Consider the following 27093-nt stretch of genomic DNA (forward strand, 5'->3'; position numbering starts at 1 on the left):
GGATGGTCATCTGTTCCTGTGTAACAAATTTAGGTTAGATTCCTAATCTTAACTTCGTCCAAATCAATATATAGATTTCGCGACCTTTTCCTGTCAGGTTATACTAAATAACTGGAAATGACAACCATGCGAAACTTTCAGTTGTGACCTTGAATGGAATCTTCAGTCAAAAGCTTTGAGAATAACGGTTGGTTCTGAAAGATGAGGCTGTTGGAATTTTACTAAAAACCTCCAGTTTGCACTTCCATTCTGAGCATTTGGTTAGGAAGTCATCCGGAACGTTTCCTCATTCTAGGTTTTAGAGACCTACAATCCAATGCCATCTTAGTCATCATTTCACTCATGAAAGAATGAGTAAATAAAAGGGGATATTGCCTATCTCAGAGGTTGAAAATGCAATTTAGAGGTTAAGTTCATATCACGTTTCAAATAATGTAGAATACTCTGATGTAATAAATACAATTTATCCTAACTAATTTAGGGTTGATGCATGTCAGGTAACATTTATTTTCGGATAACTCATAGTCGGACCTTTTTAATTAACAAAAAGAAATAAATAGAATAGTAGAAATGATTTTATTTTTGTACATATCGCTTTCGAAAATAATATTTTTGAATTCCTTACATAGAACTGACCTCCCAGCTTTCCTTTCAAACTCTTTGTTTTTACTTGAATCATCTAAAAGAAATAAAATAAAAAAAAAGATTAAAAAAAAAAAATCTGAAATGTTTCAGATTTTAAATTACGTCCAAAGGGGCGTTTTTTAATATTTTGTGTGTTACCTTTCTTTATTAAATATCATGTTCCTCGCACTTAAACCATAAGATCCAGTGCAACAGCAATATCGCAAAATAGTTTTAAAACGAGCATATCTTTAGAATTTCCGATATAGAGACTCACGCGCTGGAGATAAAAATGTTTTTTCTGCACAACGTTGCCATTGCTCGCTTTGAAATCCTTGAGTTTGTTAATCAAAAATTCATCAAAGTTTTAAAAAATAGGAAATCGATCATAAAACAAATTTCAAATTTCAAATTTGGTCTTCCACATGCTCATATTCGTTGGAGGATTACGTTATTCAAAATTCGATGACTCTATGTACCGTTGTTTTATCACAATACGAGAAATATACATACATTTATGCAGATTTTTCATTATTTAATTTCTTCAAATATAATGCAGGACTCTAACATTTTATGGCAACAGTTTGAAAAGTGAACCGACATTTATCCGTCCGACGCAAAATGCCAAAATGAAACTAATAGTCCTTCGGGATTCAAATCCCTTTGGACTAATAATAAAAAATTATTATTGTTAAAAGTTTTAAAGAATTGTCGGGTTTTCCGGAGTCGTGCTGTTGTGATTAGAGCATCTTTTTGATGAATTCGAACATCCATTCGAGGAATCGATGAATTTCTTTCTTACGCTAGAGATCCTTCGATCCTTGGACCTTCATAACGATATCGTCTTCTGATAAATTTTTTGGCCTTATTTTTAGCCCAAAGAGCATTAGCCCAAAAGGGCTATTACTTTCGTTTTCGCATTTTGCGTTGAAAACTTTAAATGTCCGTTTCACTTTTCAAATTGTTGCCACCAAATATTATTGCCCTGTATTATATTTAAAGAAATTAAATAATGAAGATTCTACATAAAGGTATATATGTTTCTCGCATTGTGGCAAAACAACGGTATAGTTCGACCGCCTCATCCGCGACCATGAGCGGAAACACGCATGCGCCATTCGGACCGAATTATTCTCAAAATAGGGTAGAAGGATGGGGACTTTCTTTCCCTCCAGCATAGCTCTTTCCGGAGAAAAGAAGACCTTTCATGTCGCAGCAAGTAATACCGCCCCTTTTGAACGAGTTTATGTGTTTTGGCAGAATGCCAACCAGGGTTGCGCTTCAGGCGGTCGAAATGTACCTACTGCCATCAAATTTTGAATAACATAATCCTCCACCAAATATGGGCTTCTGGAAGCTCTAATTTGGAACATGGAATATTTTTATTAGCGATTTCATATTTTGTAACACTTTAATGAATTTTTGATTATAAATTCAAAAACTTCAGTGCGAGCAAAAGTGTTCCCATTCTCAAAAAAAAAAAAAAAAAAAAAAAAAAATTCCAGTCCTTTAAACTGTGTATCGGAAATTCTAAAGATATGCTCATTTTAAAATTATTTTGTATTGCTGTTGAATTTAATTTTATGGTTTAAGTGCGAAGAACATGATATTTAGTAAGTTAACACACAAAACGTTAAAAAAACGCGCGTTAAAATCTGAAAGCTTTCAGTTTTTTTTTTTTTTTTTTTTTTTTTTTTGGGGGGGGGGCTTGATATGAGTGCTGTATTTTGAAATGTTCGTAATTATAGTAGCAGAATTGTAATTTGTCTTATAGTAAAGCTTTTATTTTAATAACCTTGCTTTCGGAGGTTAGCCGGAGTGCTTATTTATTTATTTTTTATTTATTTTGTATCTATTTATTTATTTTCTTGAAATGGCCTTTTTACTTCCTTGTACGAAGTAAAAAGCAAGTATTGTAATCGCGAAAAGTTTCAGGCAGCATATTTCAACGAAAATATCCATTTTGACCGCTATCGAATGCAATTTAACGATGGTTTTGCGTCATATCTGTACGTAAGGAGAGAATAAAATACTGTTTTCCTTCAAAAAAATTATAAAACTGCTTTAAAATTTATTCTGAAGAGAATTTTTCGTGGCGTCTGTACGAACGTATGCACGTACGTACGTTCGTGCGTACGCACGTATCTCGCATAACTCAAAAACGAGTAGCCTCAGAACGTTGAAATTTTGTATATAGGACTGCTATAACATGTTAGATGTGCACCTCGTATTTTGGTTGTAATCGGCAGCACCAAACGTATATAAATATTGATTCAGAAGTCAAACAACAAAAATCAGCGTTAATTCACAAAATTTTCACAGGACTAGTTTCGATGGTTTTACCGAACCATCATCTTCAGCTGCAAAACCGCAAATGAACAAGATAGGAAATAATGTTTAGATAAGATAAGAAAGCCTGGACAAGAATAAGCAAGTGGCGCCATCTGTTGGCGAAACCAGAACTAAAACATAATTTCTCTAAAAGCCGAAGGCAAATTTGGATTGGAATTAGGATCGTTAACTAGAACAGAAAGATTTTTATGAATGTGAAATGCCTCTAGAAAATCCAGTTCTCCAATGGAAGATGTTCTCCAATGGAATTTTCTAACATATGCCTCATGTTCTTTGACGCGAAATTTTAAGGCTCCTCTTAGTTTGGCCAATGTAAATTAAACCGCACTGGCAATGAATCCTATAAATACCCCAGGAATTCATATCCGGAATGGGGTCCTTGAGTATAAAAGTTGGAATTTTATGGATGGGAGAGTAAACAACCCGAAAGTTAAATTTCTGCAAAATATGTGCAACTTTATAGCTAATTGATGGAAAGAAGGGAATGACAACAGAATTTTTATAATCTCCTAAAATAAGAGTGTGGCTTTTAGTGTGTTGAGATGAGAATTTTTTAACTGCTTGATTAATGTTGGGTGAAAAGCCCCTGTCAATAGCTATTGCTTTTAAATAATTTAGTTCTTCATCAAGGGCTAGTTTGGAGGAGCAAACTTGAAGAGCACGGAAAACATAGGAATAAAATGAAGCTAACTTTTGTTTAGTGGGATGACATGATTTAAAGTGTGGTGGAAGGCAAACCGATGAAGGTTTACAGTAAACTGTAGTACTGAAGTTGGATGTGTTACGTGTGACCAGAATGTCGAGAAACGGAAGAGAATTGCAAGTCTCAAGTTCAAAAGTGAACTGAATAGCAGGATCAATAGAATTCATTGTTGAAAGAACTCTATTTAAATCATCTTTATTACCTTCAAACAGGGTAAAAGTATCGTCTACGTAGCGGAACCATGCCGGGAAGTTTAAAGTTTCAAACAATTTTGATTCATAATAATGCATGTAGATATCAGCCAGGATGGGACTGAGGGGGCTTCCCATGGCTAATCCCTCAGTTTGCTTGTAATATTTATTTTGGAAAACAAAATGTGTTTGTTTCAAACAGAGTTGAGTGAGAGAAATTAGCTCATCAATTTCGATGCAAGAGAAATGAAATTCGCGAAGTCTGGTTTCTAGACATCTTAATGCACCCTCCACTGGGACAATGGTGAATAATGATTTTACATCAAAAGAAACCATGAGTAAATTACGAGGAGAAATGTTTTTAACCTTTTTTACAAACTCTATTGAATTTTTTATGGTGTAAATGTTATTGTATAATAGAGTGGAAAATCTAGAAACTAAATATTTAGCTAATGGATACGAGGCAGTACCTAAATTTGATACAATAGGGCGGAAAGGAATACCACTTTTATGAATTTTGGGAAGAGCATATAATCTGGCACAATTCGCAACAGATGGGATAAGCGAAGGTTTTAAGTTGCTTGAAATGATTTGCGAAGATTTGATCGCAGTTTTTATTTTTGACAAATCGGAAGGTGAAGAATCTTTAGGGATCGGATTATATGGTCCTTCGTTTAAGAGTTTAGTGACGCCATCGATGTAAGTGTTCTTATCCATGACGACTATCTGACCACCTTTGTCGGCCTTTGAAATGATAATATCCGGGTTAGAATGAATTTCGCGCATTTTAGCTCTTTCTCTCGCAGTTAGATTTGGTTTCAAAGGTTTATTATTGAATTTCACATTATGAGCGATAAGATGCCTAATCATTTCTTTCTGTGAATCTGAAACTTTACTGAACTTGAAAGCTTTTTCGATAGGAGCCAAAATCTTTGGAATCGAGGGTTTACAGGTTTGTGAAAAGTTAAAATTATATTTTAGAATTCACTCTTGTTCTTCTGAAAGACTAACATTAGAAATATTAACTATTGGCTTGATGTTTACAATGGGAAGATTTTTTGAACTACTTGAACTGGAAGACTGTAAAAGAAGTTTTTCGAATTTAACTGCAAGGGTGTTTTTATGACGGTTAAATGCATTCTCCGTTCTAGACCAAGACTTTTGTTCAAGGGCAGTGAATTTTGGATATGTTTTAGCGAGTTTCAGATGAAGCTTATAGAGTTCATGTTCAATTTTGGACAATTGTTGACGTGTATCCCTTATCACGGACCGAAGTAAGGCAAGTTTGCAATTTAACAGAATTCTTGAAACGCGACTCGAAGGTTTTTGATTAGATTTGATTTGAATAAAATTGGGGATCAATTTTTTACATTTACATTTAAGTAAAAAGTCAAGATGATTCAGGAATTTTTGCCGTTTCAGGCGTAATTTAGTGAAACGATTAACGGATGAAGGCATGATAAACAATGCAGAAAATCAAACTAAATTAACTGAGCAATAATAAAGTACACACAAAATAGCAGAAAAATCCCTCACTGAAATGAATAGAAAACAAAATATTTGTAAGCAAAATGCATGAAATCAGACAAGCAAAGCATAATATCCAAATGTACAAAACATAAACATAACTTGAAAATTGCAAAAATGTACTCACCGAAACTCCTACAATCACAAAATGGCTGCCACACCACGTGCAAAAAAGAAAGCAAAATGTATATAAATATATTTATATATATATCCACTCTATTACCCGGCTCAGTGATATCAGTTTGTTTACTCTTATATGTTTGTAAATTGTACATTTTTTGTTTTAAAAATGATTGAATTATGTTGTTTTTATCTTCCGGTTAAGGATTTTATGCCTTTAGTAAATCTGTGTGCAATATTTTTAGAATTATCAGCAATTTTAAAGTTCTTTAATTGACGCTAAGCCTGTTTTTAATGGCGGCCATTGATGTTTACATTTGAAACAGGAGACTAGTGGGTTTGTTGCCAATCTAGAGAAATTTAGCTTCGCAACAACAAAGATAATGCATTCATTTATTATTGCCAATTAAATCATGCTTAATTCTTTCTGGAATGTTTTCGAAGAAATAAGTGTTTAAGATTTACTTCGTAATTTTTAATATAGATATTTTGAGTTTTTATGTATTTTTGGCCTTCTCGCGAAGTGAGAACTCAATTAATTGAATGAGAAATACTCAATCGTCTGTGAAAAACTTTTTCTTTTTCGTTTTGTTTGCTTAATTTCTTTTATACATCGTTCTAGCTTTGTTATAGAATTTGAATAGAACATGTGGCAACGATTAGATAATTCTTTAAATGATATAAATTTTGTGCATTCTGAGTTATAATATGAATGAAAATACTGTTAAGTAAACCTAGCGCCAGAGTGTCGCTATGGTAAACAAAGTGAATTTTAAAGAATGCATTTATTCTATTGTGGTTTATGCGCTGTCGGCGAAGTAGGTTTAATTCAATCTAATAAGTTTAAATAAAATGCAAGAAAAAATGTGTATAATTTAATATTTCGTACAAGGAAGTCATGTGGTGTACACATCAGATTTTTTCTTTAAAAAAAATTATTTTTCCAAAATAGTGGTTTATGTAGACTTTTTAAGTGAAGTTGAAAGTAATACAAAATTAATTTACACAAAATTCCTATCGTTTTTTACATAGAGAGGAAGATCAATAATAATATAGTTTAAGGTTAAAATCATAACGCCGAACAACGATTATTTTAGTCAAACAACAAAAATGAGCATTATATATTTGAAACTTTTCTAGGACTAGTTTCGACGGTTTAACTACCGAACCATCTGCCTCAGCTGCCAAAGGGCAAAAGGTATTTGCAAAAATTACTTTACAATTTTTTAAAATTTTTATTATTAACAATTTGTGTGTTTACTTTAATTATTCAACAGCCGTTCTTGGCCTTTACGCTACATAAAATTCGATTCAACAGCAAAATCACAAAATATTTAAAAATAGCATATCTTTAGAATTTCTGATAGAGAGTCTCGCGTGCTGGAGATAAAAATGTTTTATTCTGTACAATGTTGTCACTACTCGCTTAAAAATCGTTGAGTTTTTTTAATCAAAAATTCGTTGAAGCTTTACAAAATATGAAATAGATAGTAAAGCAAATTCAAAATTCCGTCTTCGAGGTGCACATGTTCAGGTGGAGGACTACGTTATTCAAATTTTGATGGCCCTAGTTAAAATTGTTTTTTCACTGTTGCGAGAAACATGCATACATTCATGCATATTCTGCATTATTTAATTTCTTTAAATATAATACAGGACGATAATATCCGCTGGCAACATTCTGAAAAGTGATTCAACGCTTTTAGTGATTCTACGCAAAATGGCCCTTCTTCTAATAGCCCTTCTGGGCTAAAGCCTCTTTAAACTAAAGGGAACTAGCAAATAATTAGAGTGTTTCACAGAATTCTTTATAGGATTCGCATCATTGATATCTACGTCATTAAAAGAAGCAGAGAAGGGCCTTTCTAAGAAGTTTTGCTACGGACCTCCCAGTTTTGCAAATCGATCCCTGATTCTATATCGCAGATACGTGCTTTACACCAAGTGGGAGAAAAAATTTTCATTCACTTTGAATTATATCGTTTCTATCTGGAGTTTCGTAAATTTGCCAAGTATAATAAAACGTTCACAAATTTAATCAGTTTTCATAGTTTTAGAACACATCAAAAGAAATTATGTCGACCTATTTCCTATTTCATTTTCTCATCGCAACGTAAGAGGAACTGTTTTTTTTTTTTTTTTTCTTTTTCTCATGTTCAACATGTTCGCAATCCGATGCTTCAGCTTGCATGTGTTAGCACTCCCGACCATTTTAAAGGGCAAGAAAGGGGGAAGGCAAATATATTTCGGATGCTGAACCGCCTCCAAAAATATACTTTCAGAGCAATCGCAACGATATCATCTGTGAAAAGAGGAGTTTTTGAGTTCATGAGGGGGGTAAGAAATCAACACGCGCACGCGTTCGGGATCATTCGAAATACACTTTCAATCGCAGGGAGGGTGGCATGACAGGGGTCGCGTGGCAGATGTCGAACGTCAGTTGGGAGCGAGGCAGATGTCTGCCCGTCCGTTCTGCCACGCAGTTTAATCGGAGGGGCAACATTTCATTGAACGGAACGCCATGGGACAGAAGGGATCGAAACCCAAGGGAGCGAAATCCAGGAGCCCCGCTTCCTCGGTAAGTGATGAATTTCGAACCGTTACTTTCTCTCTCTCTCTCTCTGCTCTTGTTTATCAATTCTACTCCTGTAAGAGCATTCGTCTTTCTATCCAACAGAGTTCTGGAATGCATTTTGCACGATCTAGTAATTTTCTAATTTCACAACGTGCAAAAATATTAGCTACTCATTTATTATATTATTCATGTAAACAGTGTTCCAAATGTCCAGATTAACTTGGGCCAAGATCCATCTGGATATTCGAAAAATCCAAGCAGTTTGCCTGTAAGCAATACTTTATGTACTAACTACGATGCAAAACAGATAATTTTATCTTTTATTTATCATATTTTCTTTTTGCAAATTTTACACAATTTATATATTTTCCCCATCCTATGTGTAATATATGCAAACCCCCCTCCCGTTTACCATATTTTATATCTGCAAAGCTTACACAGTTTTAAAAAATTTTCATTAAATATTTAAATAAATTTAAAATAAAAATTAAAAAAAACGTTTATTGTATTATATTCCTCAAAACTGACACAATAAAAATGTTATCATTTTCATTTTATGCATATGCAAATATTACTGTAAAAGTGAGAGAGAATTAAAATTTTTCCTTTACTGTATTTTATTTTTGCAAAATTAATACAGTTTGAAAAATATAGTTTTATTTTTGTTTCAATATGGACAAAATTATATACAAGTAAGCTAATCTTATTTGTGCAGTTTTATACAGTTTTAGAAGAATAACTTTCATTTTATCTATAAGCAAAATATTGCTTTAAAGCAAGTGGAGCAATTTACGGTTTTCGCATACTGTGTTTTATTTTTCCAAAGTTTGCATAATTTAAAAAATATATATATATTTTAATTTCCATTTTATCTGTAAAGAAAATGTATGCAATAGAGAGAATTTTATTTTCCCTTTTATCGCATTTTATTTTGTAAAGTTTGCAGAAAGAAAAGAAATTCCTTTATTCTCTTTTATTATTTGCAGGTAAAATATATGAAAGATTCTTACCCCACCCCCCTTCTGTTTACTATATTTTATTTCTGCAAAGTTTACACGATTAAGATAATATTTCTGTTTTAACAGGAGGCGGCAAAATGTACTTGATTTAATAAATAATGATTTAATTAACTTGTTTGAGGAAATTTTAGCGTGTTTGATTTCTGCAAAATTTACACAACTAAAAAAATACATTCTAATTTCCTTTTTATGTACATCTAAAATGGTGAGGGACGCTTATTTTTTTTGTTTGTTTCATATTATTTCTGTGAATTTAACACAATTGAAAAAATCCTCATTCTGCCCCCCCCCTTTTTTTAGTCAAAATACAAACGGCGTTTATAAATTTTTGGAGCGAATTTTTTTTTTTAATTAATTTTTAAAGTTTTTTTTTTTTTTTTTTTTTTTTTTTTTTTTTTAAGAAAATATTTTGGAACAAAACTTTTTAGTAACCGCTTATTATCCGAAACGAGAAATATCGTCTACTACTCTTATATTTATTCTTTTTTTTTTTTTTTTCAAAATGTCGCATGTCAACTAGCTGTGGATTGACGGATATGCTTTTGCGCTTTCCGACTGGTTTGGTTTATTTAATTACGGCAAAGCACACTAGGGCTATCTGCCTAAGGGGAGGGATGCCTTCGTGGAGGACTTTCTAAGGGAAACCGGCTCGTATACACGTTACACATGGGGAAAACCACGAAAACGCCCATGCAGCCAGCCTGTTCGCGGGATTCGAACCTCGGACCGAACTACTAGTGTTCGGCGACTTTACCGCTCGGCCGCTGGTGGGCACCTTGCGCTTTCCGAAGAGAAATATTCGTTTTCAATAATACAGAAACGTTGTGAAATGCATGGTATTAAATTTAGGACAAAATAAGCAACATTATTTATGGGAAAGAGAAAAAACCTCTGTCTGTTATTACTTCTACATGGAAAGAAGACTCCAAACGAATAACGTATCGTTTCTAATGTTTCTCTAAAGTTAAATCGTTGGTAACAAGAGAAAATCCGCCTAATAATTTAATTTCAAATACTTGAAATACAACTGTAGCAGCAATAAATAAAATAAAAGAGGTTTATCATTGTCGCAGGATTCTCTCCCAGTGGAATATTAAAATAAGAAGAGTGAGAAAAAGTGTTAAAATCAACTAAACGTACCATCAAGTGATAGCTGTACGTCAGATATTTGCAGAAGAAATTTCATCTTTTTTATCCCAATGACTTTCAAAGAGTGAAATTTCGTCAAAACAAACAACAAGTCACGCTTTGGTAAGCAAACTGTATTCCTTGAAAAAAAGGAAAAATTGCATATATGCCTTTTCAACGTATTTCTGCGAAGTCCTCTGATGTTTTATTTGTGGACTATTGTTCATTTGGTCTCTTAAGAGCTCTTTCTAAGCGCAAACCTACCTCAACTCATTAACTCTGGAAAGTAGTCGAAAAAGAATTGAAATCAATATCCCTGGAGTACAACGCTTTCTGACCGCGAGGCCCTTCCATTGTAATTCTAGCTAGGAAGTAGAATAGGACTGCGCAAACAAATCCCCCCCATCGATGACAACATGAGAACAAATGCGAGGTCTGCATAAATGACAATTTAGTCCCCCATATTTGGTTACATAGTTCAAGTCTGCAGGAGCTCTGCTGTGAGAGGTCTCTAGCTCTGGACGTGGGAGACCAAGGTAATCACTGTTAATATGTTCGGGAACAAAAGGTTTGGCCCGCTTTCTTAAATTTATTGCACTACTCGGAAAATAAGCCTTTGATATGTGAATGGGGGACTTCCGTCAAAGTGTTTGTTACCCAGAGAAAGACAGGCATGAATTCGAAAGTTATAATCAATTTTAAAGGTATATTTATTTTTTAAATAAAATTTGTCTGTTGAAACTGTGTTTCACTTATATAAAAGAAGTATAAGTTATTTCTCCCGTCTTCTTAGCATGCCTTCGTAGTGTAGTCGACAGCACGCTCGGCGCGTATTCGAGAGGCCCGTGGTTCGAGTCTCGGCGGAGGCGTTGCTTGTTTTTCATCTCTCCTGCTTAGGATTAACCTAATGTCTCTACAGTAGTACTGGAGCGCTTCGGCAAGATTTACGATTTACCCAAGAAACTGAGACGTACCAAAGCCAGGCTCCGGTAGGACAATTTAAGCTCTGTACTAAGGGAAGGTAAAAGGTAACGACTGGAATTATGCTGTATAACGTAGGTTAAAATTGCCTTCCATGAAGAGGGAATTGACATAAAGTCACTGCTTTTGTTTAGCTTGTTTTTAGAACAACAAGAGCACTTCTTATATCTAACCAATGATTCACCGAAAAATAAGAATCCTCTAAGTATGCATGTTCTCTCTCTCTCTCTCTTTTTTTTTTTTTTTTTTTTTTTTTCATGAATATTTGCAGGATGCGTGTCTACCATAAATTTTGGGCCAATCGATTATCTTCTAAATCCGTTTAAATTAATTTAACCCCCCTTTTTAAAAGTATTGACTGTACTGTATTATTTTGTGTATGTGTTTATTAAATCAATGAAAAAAAATCTGATGTGTACACCACATGACTTCCTTGTACGGAATATTAAATTATACGAATTTTTTTTTTGCATTTCGTTTAAACTTATTAGATTGAATTAAACCTACTTCGCCGACAACGCATAAACCACAATACAATAAATGCATTCTTTAAAATTCACTTTGTTTACCATAGCGACACTCTGGCGCTAGGTTCACTTAACAGTATTATATTTCCTTCATATTATAACTCAGAGTGCACAAAATGTATATCATTTAAAGAATTATCTAATCGTTGTCACATGTTCTATTCAAATACTATAATAAAGCTAGAACGATGTATAAAAGAAATTAAGCAAATAAAACAGAAAAGAAACAGTTTTTCACAGACGATTGAGTATTTCTCATTCAATTAATTCAGTTCTCACTTTGCGAGAAGTCAAAAAGTCATAAAAATTCAAAATATCTCTATTAAAAATTACGAAGTAAATCTTAAATGCTTATTTCCTCGAAAAAATTCCATAGAAAGGATTAATCATGATTTAATTCGCAATAATAAATGAAGCCGTTACCTTTGTTGTTGCGAAGCTAAGTTTCTCTAGATTGGCAGCAAATCCATTACTCTGCTGTTTCAAATGTAAACAAACAATGGCCGCCATAAAAAAAATTATTAGGCTTAGCAGCACTTAAACAATTTTAAAATTGTTGATAATTCTAAAAATATTGCATACAGATTTACTAAAGGCATAAAAACCTTAACCGGAAGATAAAAACAACATAATTCAATCATTTTTAAAGCAAAAAATGTACCATTTACGAACATATAAGCAAAGAAACTGAGATCACTGATCCGGGTAACAGAGTGGATATATAGTATATAAATATATTTATATACGTTTGGTGCGGCCGATTGCAACCAAAATACGAGGTGCGCATCTACATGTTATAGCAGTCCTTTATACAAAATTTCAACGTTCTGAGGCTACTCGTTTTTGAGTTATGCGAGATACGTACGTACATACGTTCGTACAGACGCCACGAAAAATTCTCTTCAGAATTCATCTTAAAGCAGTTTTATAATTTTTTTGTAGGAAAAGAGTGTTTTAGTCTGTCTTTATGTACAGATATCACAGAAATACATCGTTAAATTTCATTCGAAAGAGGTCAAAATGGATATTTTCGTTGAAATATGCTGTCTGAAACTTTTCGCGATTACAATACTTCCTTTTTACTTCGTACAAGGAAGTAAAAATAAGCATGAGTGAACTAAAGTTTTTCGGGTCTATATAACTAAGGTGAGTTTCGGGGCCTATATAGTGGTATTACGTGGCTAATATAGGAGGTAATTTGGAGATACAAATATCTGGTTAGCTATATTATTTGATTACAGAAAGTACTCAAGAATTATCTCTTAAGAGGATGGATGCCTTCATAAAGTGTTTTCTAAGAGAAATTGGTTAATATTCAAATTACTTACGGAGAAACATGAAAGTAATAATTCATCCAGCCGAATGAATAAAATTCAACAACAATTGAAAAATAAAAGAAACTATTTTTCAGTTTGTTGAATCATTAGGATATTTTCCTGAAGCAGGGGACAGGATAAATGTGCAACGCCCTGGTCGAGGCTCGAACCTGGACCTCTTGAATACGCGCCGAGTGTGCTACCGTTTTACCATGAAGGCACGCAGAAAGGAGGGAGAAAATTACCATCCCCATTTAAAGGGCGACTGGGGATTAGGGGAAGCAATCGCCATATCCTGGTGAAGAATCATCCTCCACCACCTTTTAGTTCGGGATTTTTGAAGTATGAGACATGAAAAATGAGCAATGCCCTCGCTGGAACTCAAACTGGACCTCTCGAATACGCTCCGAATGTGGTACCGTGACACCACGAAGGCACGCAGAAAGGAGGAAGAAAATACTTTCTAAGTTGTTATTTATTTTTTACAGTAAAAGTAAACATATTTACTTATTTATTTTGAAGGATTGTTTTTAAAGCATCCGGCTGTCTTTCTTGTGAAATCTGTTTAACATACGTAAATCACATTTTAAATACTAGCTCTTCATATTTTTAAAAACACTTTCAAAATGAAATGCAAAGTCGTCTCAAATGGGAGGCCACCTTATTGTTATTACATTTCATTCATCTAATTTATAAATTAAACAACTGATTGATCCTATTTTTCTGTACTAAGCGAAAAACAAGACATTTTCTAGATTCCATTTTTCATGCGATCAAGAAAATAAACGAACATCCCACATTTACTACAACAATTATTCCGGTGGGTGATTTCGCCTGCCTTTCTTGTTGTGCTGTACTTCGATACACACGCACATGCTTGTGAGCAGGAATATATATCCTGAGTAGCATTTTGCTTAAAAGAGCAGTGCAGACACAAACCATTCCTCGGTTCGTTGGATCGAATCTTTGTTTGCTTTTTTAAAATCTAGATCGCTTTAATGAATTGTTTATTTCCCTACATGATAGATCCGCGTCCACACGTTAGACAGGTGTGCTCGCATTCTTTCAGTTGAGCGATTAATTCTACCAGCCAGCGCCATCTTCTTTCAGATCGTCTGTAAATTCGAGGAAGACTGAAAGCCCGAAAGAAAATGCGATTTATTTGTAATCTGACGTAAAATATTTCGATGATGCTATCGATCTAAAGCAATGATCATTTTAGAACAGCGAAACTACTTATTGCCCATTTAAGCACGAGAAAATGCAACAGAGCATGCATTCGCAGAGGACAGTTTTGCTTTCGAATGAGATTTGGGTTTGGAGCGAAAATTGTTTCATCAGTGTGGTAATTCTCAAAACCTTCAGCTCTGTTCATAGTTATATCCATCGGTTCGCACTGCAGTAATGAACTTGGTGCTGCATTTTTGGGGGAAGAATAATGCATTGTACTAAATGGATATCAAACAACATGATATGAAGAAGCCTCAACTTGAACTGTAAGTACATTTTATTTGAAATCTTAGTTAGAATTAATTTACAATGAATTCTTTCTAAAACGATCACCTAAAGTTCCACACGATTTTGATCTTTTGAGATGCTCCTTCTAGAGTGGTGATACTCAGTACCGATATTTATTTACGTTGCCAAAAATTATTCACACTTTTAGAGGGTTTGTCTGAGGAAGCTGTAGCCTAGAAAGAGTCCATTAAGTATGGATTTATCTTCACTGCATTGATAACCACGAATTACTCTGTACTCACTATTGGGCAGTAACAGAAGCTAGGCAATTAATTCTTTCTGCTGGGAAATTGTGGATTTTTACTTTCTTGTACGAACTAAAGGAATTATTGTAATCTCGAAAATTTCGGGTATCATACATCAACGAAAATATCCATTTTGACCGCTCTCGAATCCATTTGAACGATATTTTAACGTGACAGCTGTACGTACGGACAGAATAAAAGACTCTTTTTTCCAAAACATATAGTAAAATGGATTCAAAAGGGATTGTTTTCGTGACATCTGTACGTACATGCGTATGTATATATGTATCTCGCATTAACTCAACAACGTTGAAATTTTGTATATAGGACGTTGAAATTTTGTATATAGGACTGCTATAACATGTAGTTGTGCAAGGAATTCGTTTTTGATTGCAATCGGCCTCACCAAACGTATATATATATATATATATATATACACTATGTTACCTGGTTGGTGAGCTCAGATTTTTATTCTTCTATGTTGGTATTTTTTGCTTTAAAAGTGATTCAATTATACTGTTCTTATGTTTCGGATAAAGCTTTCATGCCTTTAGTTGATCTGCATGCAATACTTGTAGAATTATCAACAATTTAAAAGTTTAAATGACGCTAAGTCTAACAAGGCCGCCATTTGTTTACACTTGAAATTCTTAGTAGAACTATGAACTAAATCAGTCGGTGTATCAACTTCAGCGTGTTCATGCCCAGTGGGTCAAAATTTAATTTCAGTTGTGTCACCGAAAATTTTGTCTTCCCGCACGCAGACCAAATTGCTAGTTTTGGGGTACAAATTCTAATTTTAATTATAAAAAGTGTTTTTAAAACTGTTTTTTACTGTATTTGGTATTTTGGGTTTTTCTGTATTTTAAAATTTTTTAATGAAGATTTTTGAATTTCTATGTTTTTTTGCCTTGCTGTGAAGTGAGAATTGAATTGATTGAATGAGAAATGTACCTCTAACGAAATTCAAGGAAATAAGTTTAAATGAAGTGCAGCAAAAAATGTGTATAGTTTAATAGGCCGTACAAGGACAGTCGTGGTGTCCACATTCAATGAGCCCACCAGCGGCAGAGCGGTAAAGACGCTGAACACTGGTAGTTCGGTCCGAGGTTCGAATCCCACGTACGGGCTGGCTGCATGGTCGTTTTCGTGGTTTTTCCCATGTGTTACATGTATACGAGCCAGTTTCCCTTAGAAAGTCCTCCACGAAGGCATCCTTCCCTTTAGGCAGATAGCCCTCTTGTGCTTTGCCATAAATGAATAATCCAATCCAATCCAATCCACATTAGATGTTTTCTATTATAAACCAACAAGCATCAAACAATTTTCTTTTGAAATCGGGCCAACGTTTCTTATTGACCTTTGTTAAATTAAATGTATTATTCCAATTCCTTATAACAATATTCTTGTTTTCAAATTAAATATTGTCAAGGAAAAGTTTTTAAAGTCCTTCATTTTATCTCGCTTCGTTTTTTTTTTTAATTAACTAAATTAAGAGATGCATATCATATGTTTAGGAAGCTTTTACCGCATATAACAGGTACAAGTGGGCGGGACTTCCGAATTTCGCCAACGGTCGTTGTAGTCCTGCCTCTTTAACTTTGCAGCTGCGCCTCAGTTTTGGTAGAAAACACCCCGAAGGTCTCTTACTTCTCTTCTTCTAGCACTAACGCTCTTCGGCTGGCCAGTGTTCTAAATATCCCCATGGCGCACGCACTTTATATATTTTGCAAACATTCATGCTTTCTCGGCGATTCGAACCCGAACTCGGTACGGAGGCACCTTTGCTAACTACTGTACTGATAAGGGTGATGGATTTTTTGTCCCCCTTTATTACAATCAGAATGAGTTGATTATCAAAGTATGTTTTCTCGCTCTAGAAATATCTATTTTGGCGCGTAAGTCTTTCTAGAGAAAACTGTTTGGTGCGTGTCATCCTTTTATTGGAGGCCCACCAGCGGCCGAGCGGTAAAGGCGCTGAACACTGATAGTTCGGTCCGAGGTTCGAACCCCGCGAACGGGCTGGCTGCATGGGCGTTTTCGTGGTTTTTCCCATGTGTAGCGTGTATACGAGCCAGTTTCCCTTACAAAGTCCTCTACAAAGGCATCCCTCCCTTTAGGCAGATAGCCCTCGTGTGCTTTCCCATAATTGAATAACCCAACCCAACCCTTTTATTGGAAAATATCCGAAATTATTTCTAACTAGATTTTCTTGTCACCGAACAATAATTTTGAAAGTATGAGATACACAAGAACTTGAGTTATAATTAAAAGGAAATCCTAACTTGTTTGGCATCGCTCCATTAGCAAAAAATAAGTCTATGCAAACATATTGGATACATTGACATAAATACAGAATTTAGAAGGCCTTCAAGGAAATCTAATCCATTAGCTGAAAAACAACGCCTTTGGATAACTTTATAATTTAATTATGTTTAAGCAGATAAATGAGGCCCACCAGCGGCCGAGCGGTAAAAGCCGCTGAACACTGGTAGTTCGTTCCGGGGTTCGAGTCCCAGCGAACGGGCTGGCTGCATGGGCGTTTTCGTGGTTTTCCCCATGTGAAACGTGGATACGAGCCAGTTTCCCTTAAAAAGATCTCCACGGGGCATCCCTCTCTTTCCGTGTAGTGCCTAAGGGCGGAGCACGTAATAAATAAATAAAAGCAGAAAAATGATTTCGTAATTATTAGAAAGAAAATTTTATTTATTTTTTACTTATTATTGTAAGCAATAATTCGAATTTCAAATTCTCTTTATACAGCAATATTTACACACTTCATCTTGTTTGTTTCTAAATTTCAAAAAATGTGTTCTTTAATTATTGTCGCGAACTAATCTACAATATCATTTAAATTCTGAGAGCATATGTAAATTAAATGCAAGTATCAAAATCCATGAATAAATATATAATATTCCAAAAAAAATTTTAATCCTAAAAAATTTCTAAGACTAAATTAATTTGCATAGTGAATAATTGTTGAGCAGATCTTATCAAGGGGAAGTTGCCTCCAAACCTAACTCTCCAATTACTCAATTACCCACCAGCGGCCGAGCAGTAAAGTCGCTGAACACTGGTAGTTCGGTCCGAGGTTCGAATCCCGAGAACGGGCTAGATGAGTGGGCCTTTTCGTGGTTTTCCCCATGTGTAACGTGTATACGAGCCAGTTTCCCTTAGAAAGTCCTCCACGAAGGCATCCCTCCCCTTAGGCAGATAGCCCTAGTGTGCTTTGCCATATGAAATAAACAAAACCAATTACTCAATTCGTGTTTTATCATCCATACAGGCTTGGGTATAGTACTTTAAAACCAAAAGTAAATCAAAAATTAATCAATCAATCAATCATTTTTTTTAAAAAATTTCTACTTAAAATTAAATTTAATAAATTTTACTTCAAAAAATTTTTTTCGTACTTTATTTCAAAAACATTTTTGATTTTTGACATTCCTTAATAATTTGCTACTACATTTTCAGATAACATCACAGTTGCATTTTTTTCAATTTTTTACACATTTTTACAATACTTCACAGTTAGCAACTTTTTTGCACACAGAACACACATTTTACATTTTACATTATTTAAGAGTTTACAGAATAGGTTTTTAAAATAGATCTAACAGGTTGCAGCTTAACACTCAACTTTACCTTATATTAGCGCCCTCTATTTATAATGTTAGCGGAAACACACTACTCAACATCACTTGGTTTGGCAAATGCTGTTCCGCTCTCCAAATACAAATATAGTTTGGTAAGTTAAATTAAAACAAGTTAAACAAGTTTAATTAAAACTTACTATTTACTTGCCTTTTTAGTGCTATTTTAACATTATTTATGTATTTTTTATAGATTGTATATAGTTTATTTTTGATTTACATCACAATTCGTGTCGGGGAAGTTTCCAACTGGGCAAGGTTTCTAAATTACTTTGGTTTTCTTGAGAGCTTTGATTTTCTACTCTTTTTACATTGGCAATTTTATTTTAATTATTCTGATTCCTTGTCAATTTATTTCTAAATTTCTCAAAATTCCATTTCTTAGAATTTTAGTAATTCACTACTTTTGATTTACTTTTGGTTTTAAATTATTGTACCCAAGCCTATATGGATGACGAAACACGAAATGAGTAATTGAAGAGTTAGCCTTGGAGGCAACTTCCACTTGATAAGATCTGTCTCCAGCCTGCTCAACAATTATTCACTATGGAAATTAATTTAGTCTTAGAAATTTTTTTTTATAAATTTTTAGGATTGAAAATTTTTTTGGAATATTATATATTTTATTCATGCATTTTTGTACTTGCACTTAATTTACATATGCTCTCAGAATTTAAATGATATTGTAGATTAGTTTGCAGCAACAATTAATTGTTTATTTTTTTGCTATTAAAATTTAATAATTAAAAATTTTAATTAACTTTATTTATTTATTATTTTTATTTATTTATTATTTTTTTTAATTTATTAAGTGCTCCGCCCTTAGGCACTACACGGAAAGAGAGGGATGCCCCGTGGAGGTCTTTTTAAGGGAAACTGGCTCGTATCCATGTTACACATGGGGAAAACCACGAAAACGCCCATGCAGCCAGCCCGTTCGCCAGGACTCGAACCCCGGAACGAACTACCAGTGTTCAGTGGCTTTTACGCTCGGCCGCTGGTTGGCCTTAATTAACTTTAAATTCGCTTTTTACGAATAGAGAATGTTTGCTAAATTCAAATTTTATTCCTTGCAGCAATGGCGCAAGAGAATTATTTAAATTTAATTTAACTTTACTATTTATTCTTATGAAATAATTATATATATGCACATACGTTTGGTATTGCCGATTGCAATAAAAAAGCGAGATGCACAAGTTGATGTTATAGCAGTCCCATGTACATAATTTCAAGGTCCTATGACTAACAGTTTTTGGTTTGATTTGGTTTATTTAACTATGGCAAAGCACACTCGGGCTATCTGCCTAAGGGAAGGGATGCCTTTGTGGAGGACTTTCTAAGGGAAACTGGCTTGTATACACGTTACACATGGGGATAACCCCCATGCAGTCAGCTCGTTCGCGGGATTCGAACCTCGGACCGAACTACCAGTTTCCAGCGACTTTTACCGCTCGGCTGCTGGTGGGCCTGATCGTTTTTGATTTATGCGAGATACATACATACGTACGTACGAAGAAATGCCTTTTGAATCCATTGTAAATCCATTTTACAACCCGTTTCTGTTGAAATATGATACCCGAAATTTTTTGCAATTACAGTACTTCCTTTTTAAAGGATAACTGAAGTTTGTTTCTTGAAATTTACTAATATTTTTTGCCGGAAATTGATTTAAATTTACTGAAATTTAGTGGAAATCATATATCGTGCATGACTTAAGGTTTATTTCGATAACAAGTTTAGGTTTTATGTTATTGATCAAGAAACATTTTGATGATATCTCCTGTTTATTGCATGCCTGTTTTCTCACGAGCAGTCAAGTTATTCAATAAAATATCGACCCTTTTTGCTAATAATTCATCGCGTGGGATGAGAAATATTATTTGCTTTTCCCGACTTCAGATTTCTGGTCTCTTTCACAAATTCTGACAGACTGGTCAGATACGCCTCGGTGCTTACATATTAACTGGCACTCGATGGTATATCACCGATAATACCACCTATAACAGGTTTTAAGAATGACGTAATGCTCTCAAAAGAGCATAGTTGTTGGTAGCCTTCTAAGGTTACCGCAATACTTTAAGGAAAGCATAGTAAATGTTATTGTTGGTCTGTTTGTGACTAATAAACAGCATATAGGTACTTGCGGCCTTTTAGTTCACGTCTACATGCTATCCGCTGTACTGCTTATAAAGTTTTAGATTTTTTTAAGTGTTATATTTGTTTCGAAACCACATTGATCAGAACTGTGGTTAACGGTGGTTGCTGCTATATCTTTGGGCTCGGTTTGAATCATTGAAAGAGCATAAATCGATGATCAGTAGCATCGCTTTTCATCCATGCTGCTGCCGTTAATATCGTATTGATCAGAACTGTGGTTAACGGCAGCAGCATGAATGAAAAGCGTTTTGCCAGCAGGAGAGCTTATGCGAAAAAAGGGAAGAGTGTCATAGAACTTCAGAGGAAGAAGGTTGGGAGTGGGAAAGTTTCAGTTCAGTGTTTTGTGACATTAAAATATCATCGAATCGAAAATCTCCTGGAGAGGTTGGTGATAGGGGAAAAAAAAGAGGGAAAACCATTGCATCCGTCCCTTTGGGCTGTTCTACATCAAAATTGAGACGGATTTAGTACATAGCCAGGGACTGTGATAAATCAATTTTACTCTGCCCGGGACTGGAACCCGGATTTTCAGTTGCTGGCTGGACCTACTAACAATTAACCAATTACATCGTAAGAATACACAGGAGGAAATGGGGTAGTCGCTTACATTCGTCCATTACGGAAAGGCCTACTGGGAAGAGGCACAACATCCCCAAACCAGATTCAAGTAAAGACGAGTTATAATCCGCTACATTTTAGTATGGACGCTACACAATTTTTGTGCTTTTTCCCGAAGCTAGAGAACCTGATAGATCATTTACCTGCCCCCGAGAATCGAACCACTGATCTTTATATTTCTAGCTCGGACTGGAAAAAAAATTTCTTCTTCGTAGTATTCTGGTTTAATTCCGTCAACTATATTCACGTTCATAAACATAAATGTATACTCTAATGTATCAATTGCACTTTTTATTCTGTGAATTTTATTCTGTTTGCAAATGAGCCTCGAAACTCTACGTTTAGAAAAATACTGCTCTATCCGGAAATATCTTATTTAGCACGAGGGAAATAAAATGATTATCGAATTCTTTCCAAACTTCTGTTTGGGCGATTTATTTTTGCGTGACGTCTATACTGACAGATAGAAAAAGGGGATAATTTTTTCCCCAAAACGGATTGGAGTTGGTGTATTTAATTATGGTAAAGCACACTAGGGCTATCTGCCTATGGGGAGGGATGCCTTCGTGGAGGACTTTCTAAGGGAAACTGGCTCGTATACACGTTACACATGGGGAAAACCACGAAAACGCCCATGCAGCCAGCCCGTTCGCGGGATTCGAACCTCGGACCGAACTACCAGTGTTCAGCGACTTTACTGCTGGGCCGCTGGTGGGCCTCAAAACGGATTGTAAAATGAATTTATAATAGAATCAAAAGGGATTTCTTCGTACGTACATTACATACGTTTGTATGTAGCTCATATAACTCAAAAACTATTTGCCGTAGAAACCTTGAAGTTTTGTATACGGGACTGCTATAACATCTAGTTGTGCATTTCGCCTTTTAATTGCATTCGGTAATACCAAACTTATATATATATATGTACGTTTGGTACTACCGATTGCAATATATATATTCATATACGTAATAATTTTAAAATGCGTAGATGAAGGTTATGGAACTTAACAGTTTACGATATTGTGTAGATGACTGAGAAGACCATAGTGGCTTCGAGGTGGCTGAGTGGAAGAGCATGATAACACATTTAGCACAACGGATCTTGAAGAATCACAATTTTTTATTTTTTTACGTATATCAAACCATCCTTTTGCAGACAAGATGTTTCCTAATTATATTTGAATACAATAAGTTCCATTTAGAAGCCATCTTAAGCAGGTAAGCGGCAGCAGCATGGATGAAAAGCGTTTTGTCAGCAGGAGAGCTTATGCGAAAAATGGGAAGAGTGTCATAGAACTTCAGAGGAAGAAGCTTGGGAGTGGGAAAGTTTCACTTCAGAGTTTTGGGTTACATTAATTTGATTGGACAAGAGGTATCTGCATCAAAGCGTTACGTTACGTAGAAAAATCGGGAACTAGGGAGAAAAGATGAACCCATGGGGAGATCCCCAAATTTAGAATGTTAATTTTGAGGTCGCCAATTATTTTTAAAAGCAGCCATCGTATTTTCTAATATTTTACATATACATTCACCGCTTTCCCGGCCTTTGTTTTTGAAATCGTTGATCACAGTCATATGCTTCCAATCACAGAAGTATTTTAAATTAAGAAAATATTCATGACAATGACAAATTTTAAAAAATAATTTTTGACAAATAGAGGAATCTAACTCCTCCTGGTTCCTCTAAAGCAACCTCCTGGTTCCTGTATTTATATATGGAAAAGTTTTATATTCGTTATGAAAAAATAAAATTATAAGAAATTGGACTTATAATGACCGGAATATTGAATTTCAAAATTTGCCATTATTGATGAGATTTTCAACTTGCCTCGAAGCATCGGCTAATTTATAAGGTATCTCTCCCGCTTCTTAGCATGCCTTCGTGGTGTAGTTCTTAGCACACTCGGCGCGTATTCGAGAGGTCCGTGGTTCGAGTCCCTGCAAAGGCATTGCTCATTTCACATCTCTTGCATCAAAATAACCGAATGTCAGTATGGCGGCGCCCGAACTAAAAAGGGTGGTGGATGATGATTCTCCACCACAGGATTTGGCGATTGGGTCCCCTAATCTCCAGTCGCCCTTTAAAAAGGGGGAGTATATAATGTATTTCTCCCTCCTTCTTAGCATGCCTTCGTGATATAGTGGTCAGCACACTTGGTGCGTATTCGAGAGATCCATGGTTCAAGGGCATTGCTCATTTTTCACCTCTCCTTGCTTTCAAACAGTACCTAATGTCTCTGCAAATTAAGTTAGAATTATTCGAGGAAATAAGTTTAAATGAAAAGCATAAAAAAGTGCATAATTTCATAAGCCGTATAAGGAAGTAATGTGGTGTGGCCATCAGATTTCGTTTAGTTTCTTTATACAAGATTAAAAACACTTGCGTAATTCAGGTGTGACCTTTAGAACCTTTAGACATTTCGATTCAGGAAACTTGCAAAATCAGCTATACTTTCGCCGGAAATCGAATCATGTATCTCCGAACTACTTGTTGGACTTGCTAACATCTTACACCACGAAAGCACACATAGAGATATGCGATAATTCCGTATATTCTCCCTCACTTAAAGAATGACTGGAGAGAAGACCGACACCCAGTGATCAAATCTAAGTTAACTTTTACACCACGAGAACACACACAGAAATATACAATCACATCTAGGTAATGATGAATTATCACCTACTACATTTTAATTCGGGTAGAAGTGCACAGACCATTCGGATTTTTAAAAGCCAGGGAATGCTGTACCTCACTGGAATTCGAATCATATATCTTCCAACTGCTAGCTGGACGTGCTACAAAACGAGAGCACATACGGAGGAATGTTATAATTTCCCACCCACTCCCTTTTACTTAAAGGATAGCTGGGTAGAGGCATGAGATCTAGTCAACTAAATCTAGGTGAATCACCACCTAGATGGATTAATGATGATGAATTATGGTGATGAATGGTGAATGATGAATGGGTGATGGATTATCATTCATCACATTTTTATTTGGTGCACCAAATAAAATATTATAAAATAAAATATTAAATAAAGTATTAAATAAAGAAACCTATAGATAATAAATGAATAAAATATTAAATAAAGAAACCTATAGATTTTTACTGGGCTATAAACTTGAAATATCAACTATACTCTCACCGCAGTTCGAATTAGAAATGTAGGGGGGATGCGATAATTCCTATAGAATTTCAAGATCTTTTGGTTCTTCCTTTAAACGTATAATTAAGTATTAATTTATTTATTTTAATTCTTGTTGTGATATTTTATATGTACGAAATAATAGTATTAGGAAGTTCTTATTATTTATTTTATTTATTTTTTTAATTCCTACTATTAGCTCACACTCTCCCTATATCTTGTTCAAATTTTCAATCGTTAATAAAATATTTTTTATTCATTCAAGTTCAAATACGTTTTTTTTAAACTTGTAGTGGATGACACTTGATGTTAATACAGTTTTTTCACATATTAATTTTTTAAATTTTTAATTAAAAAAATTTAAATAATTTAAATAAATAATTTTTAATTTAAAAAAACAAAGTTTTTCTTTGTTGACCTAAGTAGGAATTGACTTAATTTTTTTTTATATTACATGTTTATGCTTGCTTTTCGTGTTTCATTTCTAATAAATCTTCCGATACTCTAGGAAGATTTTAGATTTTGAATTTTGAGTTTCAGATGAGATAACATTCATTTGCTTGTGTTTTTAATGTACAGATTTTGAAAATTTATTATTATGTTTATCGGTATCGGTACTCTTTTTTTTTTTTTTTTTTTTTTCCGATTGAGATGGTAGCTTGTGGAATATCAGATTAACTTCGATTTGATTTCTTCTTTCTTGTCAAAGTTTAATGTGTTAATTGCTCATCTAAAACATTTTTGGGGGTTAGATTCTTCTAGCCTGTTGAGAAAAAATGTTGCGCCTTTTTTTTTTTTTTTTTTTCCTCTATGCAATATAGTAGGTTTTTGTATTTTCTGGTTGAATTTTCCTGTTACTACGCACAGGACTTCTATCCATGAAGCTTCAAAGTCATTAATTTCTTCACACACTCTACTTTAACTAGATCGACTTCGATTGCAACACCCAGTGATAGCACTAATTTAATTCCTTCACAAGGTGTTAATGTATTAGCGATCACTAGATTCGTTATTTGTTGTTATAATTACATATTTGCCGTCTTTCAAATCAAAAATGTTATTCTTTATGCATCAATTTCATTTCGATCCAACGATTATAAATATGCTTTAATTCTTCTGACTTTAGTTTAACTTTAGTCACCTACAAACTGTATATACTCAACCGTTACTACACTATTGACGTACTAGCAGCAAAAAAAAAAAAAAAAAAAAAAAAAAAAAAAAAAAAAAAATTACGTACTAGCAAAAAAAAAAAAATGGCCATTTTTCAAAGCCACTTACTTCTTTTAACTTACGACATGCTAAAATAGGTAAGTCTGTGTCAGAAATACAAGTAATAAATATTCAGCCTGAGGCTTAACATATGAAAACGTTTTCTGTTCCAGAAATTAATTGAATTGTATTGATCTCCTTTGCAGAAATTACGACTGAAATCTTAGAAGGAATTTGAAAACCGCAGGTATTTTTTACTCAGGCTGTCAAAAATGGATTTTTGAAGATTTAAATACACAACATTTAATTTCCTCTTTGATGGCAGAGTTAAAAAATATTGTTTAATTTCTAACCCGCTATTTTAAGTACCTTTCCTTTGAATTCCCATTTCATTTCCCTGGCAGAATACAAATTTCCAGCACGAGCGATATTGAAAGTAGGTAGAAGGAAAGGATTCTGGAAGGTGAAATCAGAGCGTGTTCTACCTGCTTGAAGACCACGTTGCTAACTTTATTCTCTAGCAATAAGAATTTTGCGGCGTTGAGTTATTCTTGTCATTAGGCTTGTTTACGCCGACTTAGTTAAAGCCAGCTTCCGTGATAGTTAATCTGTAAAGCCTAAATTCATCAGTTTTATGTTATTCATTACCTTTCAAGTTACGCCGAAAGTGTTGGCTTTGGTAAGCGCGAGTTTGTGCCGACAGTTAAACCTTTATTTGAGTTAATAAAGGGTTCTTTACACCCTTCTCTGACTTTGTAATAGTTTAAAAGACTTGGTGATAATTCACCAACAAACTTCGCGTGCATTTTATAATAGCAAAGAAGATACGATGTTACAAAGTATTTGTGTTCTTTAATGCAAAACTTAAAGTTGTCTCAAGCAAAGAACGTTAAAAAAATAGAAACTCTGAAAGATTTCAGGTTTTTATAATACGTCCAAAAGAGCTTTAAAAAAAATAATAAAATAAAATAAAAAAATAAAAAAAAGAGAGAGAGAAGTTTTATGTGTTGCCTTTATTTATTAAGTATCATGTTCTTTGCACTTCAACCACACAAAATTCAAATCAACAAAAATATCACAAAATATTTAAAAAGAGCATATCTTTAGAATTTCCGATCCACAGTCTCGCGCGTTGGAGGAAAAAAAACTTCCCCCCCCCGCACAGTTATGCCCATTGCTCGCTTTGAAATCGTTGAATTTGTTAATCAAAAATTCGTTATAAAGTTTTTCCGAATTTCAAATAGATAATGAAACAAATTCTAAATTCAAAATTCGGGCTTCCAAATGCCCATGTTCGGTTGGAGGACTAAATTATTCAAAATTTGATGGCTCTAAGTACAGTTGTTTTTTCACAATGCGAGAAACATTCGTGTATTCATTCAGATTCCTTCATTATTTAGTTTCTTTAAGTATAATATTTGGTGGCTGCAGTTTGAAAAGTGAATCAACGCAGAGAGTGAAACGACGCAAAATGCCGTTT

General features: G+C 34.3%; 1 protein-coding gene across 3 annotated transcripts in view; it reads left to right on the forward strand.

Moving 5' to 3' along the window:
• LOC118197716 (uncharacterized) overlaps positions 1-27093 on the forward strand; it is a 146838-nt gene that overhangs the window by 51932 nt on the left and 67813 nt on the right. Inside the window, exon 1 of one of the 3 annotated variants that reach the window (XM_035369247.2) lies at positions 7970-8095. The exons of 1 other annotated variant lie outside the window; for it this stretch is intronic. In XM_035369247.2, coding sequence (XP_035225138.2) covers positions 8039-8095 — 57 coding nt within the window. In that variant the 5' untranslated portion in view covers positions 7970-8038. Of the gene's footprint in view, positions 1-7969; positions 8096-14202; positions 14560-27093 lie in introns of those variants that run through there. One more of the 3 variants, XM_085816521.1, reaches the window with a different exon arrangement.

This window comes from Stegodyphus dumicola, chromosome 5 (genome assembly GCF_044657685.1).
Source record: "Stegodyphus dumicola isolate Sdum_Otavi_A_Nest chromosome 5, ASM4465768v1".
Taxonomy (NCBI): Eukaryota; Metazoa; Arthropoda; class Arachnida; order Araneae; family Eresidae; genus Stegodyphus; species Stegodyphus dumicola.